This window comes from Olea europaea, unplaced genomic scaffold (assembly GCF_002742605.1).
Source record: "Olea europaea var. sylvestris unplaced genomic scaffold, O_europaea_v1 scaffold563, whole genome shotgun sequence".
Taxonomy (NCBI): Eukaryota; Viridiplantae; Streptophyta; class Magnoliopsida; order Lamiales; family Oleaceae; genus Olea; species Olea europaea.
This window is the reverse complement of record NW_019263964.1, coordinates 257,991-266,064: the sequence shown is the minus strand read 5'-3', so window position 1 is coordinate 266,064 and position 8,074 is coordinate 257,991. Positions and strand designations below refer to the sequence as shown.

The following is an 8,074-nucleotide window of genomic DNA, read 5'->3' as shown; positions in this document are numbered from 1 at the left end:
TTTTGGATTACTTTGAATATTGAAATGGTTGGACTCTTAACAATATTCTTTCACTTAGTCATGGCAGAATGAGATCTGCAGACAATGCTTGAGATACAAGAAGATCCCATAAAAAGGGCCAAAGGTCAAAAAGTGGACTTTGACCCCCTACCGAATAAACCCTATAAAACGAATCCCAATGTGTCTCCCAAATGACTATTTTACCCTCAAACTTTATATGATATTTACACTACTGAGTCTTTGCCACGTGGGATTTGAGTCTATGTTTTCCATTGACTCATGGTATACATTCTTGCAGCAATGATTTTATGCTCACCGTGAGCATGGCAACACCATATGCACATTGCAACATCGGATGTTATCACGTTAATGACGGATATTATAACTCATGCCCACTATGAGCATTAGATCAAATATGTACATTCTCGAGTTCTGCAATGTACGCGAGGCAGTTTGACAAAGTTTTGTACAAAATAATACTTCAGAAATTTTCATTAGCAGTTGGTTCAAAACTGCCACTTCCTGTAAATTTCCCAATCAACGGCCCCTGTACAAACAGATTACCTACATTCTTTGAAGACTCATGGCATCTTTCTTCAAAGAAGAAAATTAAAGTCTATTTTAAGTCAATTTGAAATTATAATTGTAAACTGATGAGTTAGAAGGAAGAGAGAGTAAGTAAACAAAGTGGGTCTTACAAGAAACACCAGCACATCTTTATTTCACTTTCTCTCCTTTTCATGTGATGTACTCAACCCCACCCACTCTCTCTTTTACTGCAACCAAAGAAAAGTAAATGGCTAATATATAGAGAGGGAGAGAAGGCCAAAGGTATGATTGGTACAATGAGACTGACAGTAAAATGAATAAGATTCACCATTCTTTAGTGCTTCGTAAATATTCAAAATGTTTGAAAAATCCAACAAAGAATTTCATATTTTCATTACCTGTGCAACATTTTTCTGTAAGCTGTACATTTCATTATTCAAAGCCAACTCCCATACCTATCTTTCAGGGAAAACTTGCTCTTTTCCCTATACCTATCTTTCAAATCTTGGCATTCCTTGGTAACCACAAAAAATTACTACCAAAAGAAAGAACCCGGAAAACAATAATTTTCCTCCCACACTGATCCGCAAAATTCAGCCATCTTCTAACAGCATAAAATAACCCCATCATTGAAAAAATCCCAATCAGTGAAAACTAGCAATTTCGAGTCCAAAAATGTGTTGTTCCTAATGGCATCCAGTTCAGGGTGTGTGTGCTCTAATAGTCTGGCGTTCAAGATTTCAAATAGAATCTTCAAAATTTTATTCACCTTTCTGCTACGAAGATTCTACCTACAAAATCTCGAAACCTCTTGGAATATAGCTTTGGATCGACTGCTGATATAGAGGTTGGGTCAGTCTGCAAGGATTTGTAGGCATGCTCGATTTTCTTGCTGATATCATAATCCTGCAAAATGTCAATGATCCCAAAGTAGAGGACTACTTCATAGATTTCACCCCTGGGGGAAGGGGTCACATTGTTAACTCCATACCGATCAAAGTCACTCCTTCGAGCCACTCGCTCTGCTTGTGCAGGCATGTTAGCCCCCAATCTGATCAGTGGTTTCCTGATAAAGAATCGTAAAGATCCAAACTCAAGAGTGAAATATCATCCAAAAAATGGTAGACAAATAAGACCTATAATCAAAGTGATTAATGCCACTTGTAAAGTTAATCTACTTCCGAGTGTTATCTGACGGAAAGACACCAAACTTTGGAGTGCAATATTCAGTCTCATTTGTTTAAACCCAAACAAAGGTGGAAACAGATTCAACCCCTGGTACCTAATTGAATAACATGCAATTACTACCTTTCAGCACTACAAATTTAAATCTGATACAATAGAACTTTTCGAGTGTTTGATTAAAACAACAAAAAATAACAACGATAAAACTGAAGCTTGCAGAATCCTGAAAGGCAACAAATTCTCCAATATTGTACCAGAAACAACTGTAATGTATTTAAGCAACTCAACAATGTTCTAGTAGACGAAGGCTCTTCCAATTGCTTCAACTACCATGTTGATTCAATGGAAGAACAATAATTGATTTTAGGCCCATTAAATCAGAAACAAAGGATCTAACAATCATGCAGTTTTTCATTTGTTTATTAGAAGAAACTAATTGGGTTTCACTGATGAAAGAGGTATCAGATCATAAAGATTTATGACCACCGTCTCTAGTTTATGATCATAACTTCCAACAAAAATCATTACAAGATAGCCCAAAGAAATAGAACAAATGAATTATCATAATTGCATACCTTCCAGCTAGAATTCGATCCATGTCCTGTAGTTCTGCTTCAAGGAAACGACAGCCACGCATGAACTTCTCATTTTGAAATGAATCTCTTTTTCCTGAGCAGTAATTGGATCGCTTAATATTCTTCCTACACAAACTAATCTATCACATATAGGAAATTGGTTTTAATTACATGATAAATTACCTGTACGCAATAGAAATGGGGATAAACCCATCTTGTCCCGAGTACTATCATCACGAAAATGAAGGCCAACCAAAAGACTGTAATCCATGATTTTCTCTGCCTCTAGAAATTCACAATCTCTATCAATTTGCCTGTAAAAGAATTTTATCAAATTGACAAGATGCCACAATGTTAAAACAGAATAAGCATAGAGTACAAGGAGGCAGCATCATACTAACTTGATTAATTCTTGGTACCAATTTCTTTGGATGCGAAACACGAAGTTAAGGTCAAGGTCCTTAAGAGTCGTAGTTTCATCAATCTCTCCCTCAGGCTTATAAGTTGTGCGCCCATGGGATGACCCTTTCAAATCAAACCTTCTATGTATTCGATACTCCGAGCAAAACAAATTTCCCATCACAATGAACCTTGTCTAATTTCAATCAGGTAACAAGAAATTATTTAAATGGCATGCAGTTGTACCACAAATGTAGAATTGAATATTTCAACACCGCCAACATACCTTGACCCCACCCACTGGTTTGACACAATGAACACCATAAAACTTGGTGACAAGGGAATTTTTATAGCGATAGACATGCTGATAGTAACTCGGAAGCATCTTAATAAGCACCTGGAGAAACAGATTACCATATTTCAATTTGCAAACATAATTGACGACGGTTCACAATATAGTCCAACTTAACGTCATCATGATCCTCAATCAGACAATCACAATTTTGCTTTTGTAAATTTAACAAGTCAACAAGGCAGGCAACTAACCTTGCCTTCGGATTTCTTTACTGTCTTAATCATAAATCGATCATCCTGTGTTAAGTAAAAGAAGCTTCCACTCTTTCCAGGAGAAGACAACTCTCTGAGAGAATCATTTTCACAAATTGCCAGCATATAATCTGCGGGATCTACTTGAAATAGTTCCCTCAAATGCCTGACAACCCAGTTATTAAATCACCATTTAGAATTCCAATCCAATAAGGAATCAATATTAAAATCCAAATTGTGCTATAATCCTCATTAATTAGGTCATTTTCACCAAGTTGCATCTATATACTCGGATATTGAAATTAGAACATACATTCAATTACCAAAGAAAAAGAGAAAGTACCAATACCTAAAGACCCCAGGACAATAATCCTTCCACCGGAACTCCACAGACTGGTGGGGCGGAGTCATCCTTGATCCTTCTGGAGGAAACCTAGTCCAAAACTTCTCCTTAGGATTAAAATCGCATGGTTTAAGATCCCGTAACACGGAAGCATACTTTCCTATTGAATACCTAAGGCAAAATAATCATCAACTATAATAGAATCAAACTAGAACAAAACATAGTGCCTATATATTTGCAAAAGATTATCTTAAAAACCATTCTAATAAACATTAATTATCTCACCTAATACCCAATTGGAGATTGAGCATCAGATCATAATTTTTATGCCCTTTCGATATCGTTTGCCCTGGCTTCTTCACTTCCCCACTAAAACAACACCGATTCCTCCGAAACTTCCAAATCCCATCACAATCCAATCGAAACCCATCTCTATACAACATCGAAGCCTCCACATTGTCAATAATATCACATGTAATGTCCCCATCCTCCCCATCTGACTCCCAAATGCATATCCTCTGAAAACTCTTGTCCATCATTCCTATGTCCACCGATGACCTCTTCTTCCCCGCACCCTCTATTATATTCACAGACTCGTTCCCAACGACCGTCAATGGAGATAATTGATTAACGTACTTTTTAAACCCCTCATTCCCGTGTTTGTTGTGTTCAGGATAAAAAGTACCATTCAAGACTTGATTACCATTGCTGTTTTTACTAGAGTCTTTAGACCAGCTGCCAATGTAGCAACTCCCATCAGGCCATGTGAAAACTCCATGGCCCTTTGGAATCCCACTTTCCCAATTCCCATCAAACGTATTCCCATTATTCCAAACCAAAACACCCCTCCCGTTAAGCATTCCACTCTTCCACTCCCCTTTATACTCGTTCCCATTCTTCCACACATACCTCCCTTGCCCATCTTGCAAGTCCTTCTTCCACTGTCCCTCGTAGTAATCCCCATTGCTGTAATGTTTCAATCCATACCCATGTTTTCGATCCGCAGACCATGACCCTTTATATATTTCTCCATCTGATCCTATATAAGTGCCCGATCCCTCCATTCGGCCCGACTTGAATTCACCTTCAAAGGTTGCCCCTGATGGCCAGGATAACTTACCCTTTCCGGAAGCCTTACCCCTTTTCCAGTCCCCCTCATACATACATCCGTCCTTCCACAAGTACTTCCCGGATCCGTGTGGCGTATTGTTGACCAAAGTTCCGATATACAGATCCCCGTTCTGGATGCGCTTTTCAATTATGCTTTTCGCAACTCTACAAGTTGGAGATATAGTGCTTCCGGACGTTGTTCTGATGGTAGAAGGAGTGACCTTTCGGCTGGAGGCTTGGGATTTGATTCCTGGAATAATGATAATTGATTTTGGTGTAGTGGTGGTAGTGGTACTGGAGATACCCGTTTCTCTCTCTAATTTCCTTTCTTCATGCTTTGTTTGCTCCGACTTTTTCTTGTCATTTTCTTCAAGCGAGTTGGGCTTTATGCATAACAACGTCTCGGTCATTTTTCTTAATGAGGATCATATACCTCTGAAAACGAAAATATAAATTATGGGTTTGTCAAACTATGGCCGGAAAGTCTGAAAAAAAGGCCGGAAATTCCATTTCCCGCAACATTCTCCTGTCTTCTATACATCTCGCTTTCTGTAGCTATAATTTATGGCTGGACAAAGAATTTAAGAAAACCCAAAATGAGATGTTTCTAGTGGATTACAAGGGGGTAAATAGGTAGGAATCCTAACAAACTGAAGATTTTTAGAGAGAGAGAGAGAGAGAAAGGGCAGTAAAAAGGAAACTGAAAAAGCAAATGAAGAGAGAGAGGGAGGAGAAGATGTGAACGAACGAACAAATAAATGAACAGTAAATGAACTGTGAGTTATTTTGGGGGATGAGAAAAATGTGAGTTAGGAGCCGATATTGGATTTTACATAGGTTTTAGCTCACCTTGGGAAAGTTGATGATCTATCCATTCATTATTGTGTATGACATATTTGGCACGTAATTTAAATATGACCTAACTAAAAAGTTGAACCCCAATTTTGAAGGCTCCACCGTTCCGCTCTTAAATTTTTGTGAGGAAGGTAAATCGAGGATGTGTCTCAACAGATCAGGGAGTAAGAGCTGTCTGTACACTGCAGCTGCCAGTAAGGTATAGAATAATCTCATTCATATCATTTGCACCATTGGACTATACCCCGGGAGCTTAAATATGACCTAACTAGAAAGTCGATAAATTGTTGTCACGTGTTTCTCTTCTAATCGACGTATTCGTTTTTTCTTTTTTTGGGGGCTATGATTAGGCTTTTTTTTTTTTTTTTTTTTTTTTTGGGTTTTTTTTTTTTTTTTTTTTTTTTTTTTTGTATAGTTTCATAATTTAGTTTTCAATTTTAATTATGTTCAACTCGATGAGCTGGTATTGAATTTGAAAAGTTTGAGTAGCGTTGTTAACTTAATGGCATGTAATCTAGATAGAAACCTAATTTGAAAATTGAAAAGTGGCCTTTGCTTTTTCTCTTGTAAGCACGTTCAATGACTTCTTATTCTCCAAAAATTCTTCCAGACCCCTCTACTCAGTCGTAGGTCAGCGAGACAGAAAGTAAGTGATTAATTGAGGCGAAAAATGAAGGTTGCCACAAAAGGAAGCACTTGATCGATCCAATTAAGATATTAGTTTTTGTTCAAATAGACAACAAAGATCGCATTTTTTTTACTTACCTCTTATAATGAATGGCAGCCAAAGATTCAAAGTCACCATATATTCATGTCTCATTTCCTATTTCGATACCTGCCATAGAAATTCGATACTGGAGCTATCAATTAAGGAGTATCCGAGTATAAGAGTGACTGGTGAAGTAGAATGTCATATAGTATAAGTAGCTTAATGAACACATATACATGCAAAATAATGACATATTGAATTTGTAAAATATATAGCTAATGATAAATTGGCATACATATTTAAATTTAGTAAATTCAGTATCAATTAGTTGGCATCGAATTTTGTGTTGTTTGAGTAATGTTTCTAATCAATGCATTATTTATTGAGGTAAATGGTATGATATTGGATAGAAATATAGATTTATCTGTATAATTCACATTTATTCAATAAATTTGTTAAAATATATATATATTATGGAACCTTAACCGGATCACCATCCTTTGGATTATGGCAACTCAAAACTTGAAGCTGTGATGTCATTTTCATCTCTAATCAATGCTTTGCTTGAATAATGTCTGTCTAAATGGTTTGTAAAGGCAGAAAGCCGTAAGTTTGCAACTCATACATAGTCCACATTTTGTGACCTAATTGACAATAATCGCTTCACAATCTTCGCTAATATTATCTCATGATGTCATTTCTCAATTAAATAGTCGACCAATATCACTGTCCGACTTTCAATATCTTGCCGTGTAATTTTTTCTTGACAAATATATTTTAATAATTAGTGGAACAAAACATAATTAATACGAACTAAGTGTTCATTATCCATTTGTTAAATTGATATCCGACGATGAGAAGGCAAAGGTTTAAAATTGGATTCCAAATAAATCAATTTATTTAGGCTTAAATTGGATGGCAAATAAATAAAATTATTTATGAACCTAACATTTTTTAAGCTCGTTTGGGGAATTATTTTATTTTATTTTATTTTTAAGTCGTTCACTACGTAAACTAAACGAACCAAACAATATAGTGATCTGATTTTGTTGACACATAAAAATTCAGCCCAAATCGAACAGCCCAGAGAATAAAACCCAATGGGAGGATCCCCAAATCAGATAGCCCAAAGAACGAAATCCAATTGAACGAATCAAGGTGAATGCCCAAATAAGGTGCCCAATAGTGCGGTAACGCCATCGTCCAAGTTTGCAAGTCGCTCAGAGTCTGAACGAATAGAGTGGCATACGGTCGTCCAAAGTCTCGCCCAAATGTTCAAGTCGCCCAAGGTATCAACAAACATAACGCATTATGATGCAGTTATTGAGGCAGTTGCTAAAGTAACTTTATCACCTTCCACGACTCGAGGGGTTCAATCCAAAGCGGTTGAACGATGCAAGATAATGGCAGCAGTTAAAAGGACAGTTGCATGACAAATTGGCCACTACAAAGAAAGTGGGTAGTTATAGGGCGATCAAGCAGTTTTTTAGAGCAGTTAATCATAAAGGGATCGCCTATGAAGTATAAAAGAGAGAAAGAACTTAGAAGAAAGGACCGAATCCAAAACTCTCGAACAGAGAATATGTAATTTTCATTCCTTTAGCTTTTAGATTTAAACATTTCCTTTTCTGTAACTCGTGTGCTTGCGCCCCTTGGAGGCACGTTGTTTTCCGTTTCCAATTGTAAGGTTCATCGCCAATAAAAAGAACACCCCTTTTTGGGACTTTGTCTCAAGAGGTTTCGTCCCTTACACAATCGTCTGATCCTCTTTAATTGTTAGCTAATTAAACCGCGCGAAACAAT

The 8,074-nt window shown here is 36.9% G+C and overlaps 1 protein-coding gene across 3 annotated transcripts; it reads right to left on the bottom strand.

Annotated features, from left to right (window-relative positions):
- Window positions 1-358: 358 nt before the first annotated feature.
- Window positions 359-5,540, bottom strand: LOC111389123 (phosphatidylinositol 4-phosphate 5-kinase 1-like). 3 transcript variants are annotated; one of them, XR_002701682.1, is made up of 10 exons: window positions 3,883-5,540; window positions 3,604-3,768; window positions 3,255-3,420; window positions 2,995-3,105; window positions 2,711-2,904; window positions 2,493-2,623; window positions 2,310-2,403; window positions 948-1,615; window positions 699-776; window positions 359-594 (listed from the first exon to the last, which is right to left on the bottom strand). XR_002701682.1 is itself a non-coding variant. In XM_023013991.1 (8 exons), the coding sequence occupies exons 1-8, from the start codon at window positions 5,115-5,117 to the stop codon at window positions 1,315-1,317; spliced, it is 2,397 nt and encodes a 798-aa protein (XP_022869759.1). In that variant the 5' UTR covers window positions 5,118-5,540; the 3' UTR covers window positions 859-1,314. The 3 variants fall into 3 exon arrangements, 1 of the variants encoding a protein (XP_022869759.1); XR_002701681.1 differs by having other exon boundaries at window positions 359-776; XM_023013991.1 differs by lacking the exons at window positions 359-594; window positions 699-776 and having other exon boundaries at window positions 859-1,615.
- Window positions 5,541-8,074: the final 2,534 nt, after the last annotated feature.

Excerpts from the sequence above, each read along its gene's own strand:
- LOC111389123 (XM_023013991.1), bottom strand. The coding sequence starts at position 5,117 with ATGACCGAGACGTTGTTATGCATAAAGCCCAACTCGCTTGAAGAAAAT. Across the intron at positions 3,769-3,882 it reads AATCTCCAATTGGGTATTAG|GTATTCAATAGGAAAGTATG; the intron begins GTGAGATAATTA and ends ATTTTGCCTTAG. Across the intron at positions 3,106-3,254 it reads TAAAGAAATCCGAAGGCAAG|GTGCTTATTAAGATGCTTCC; the intron begins GTTAGTTGCCTG and ends CTGTTTCTCCAG.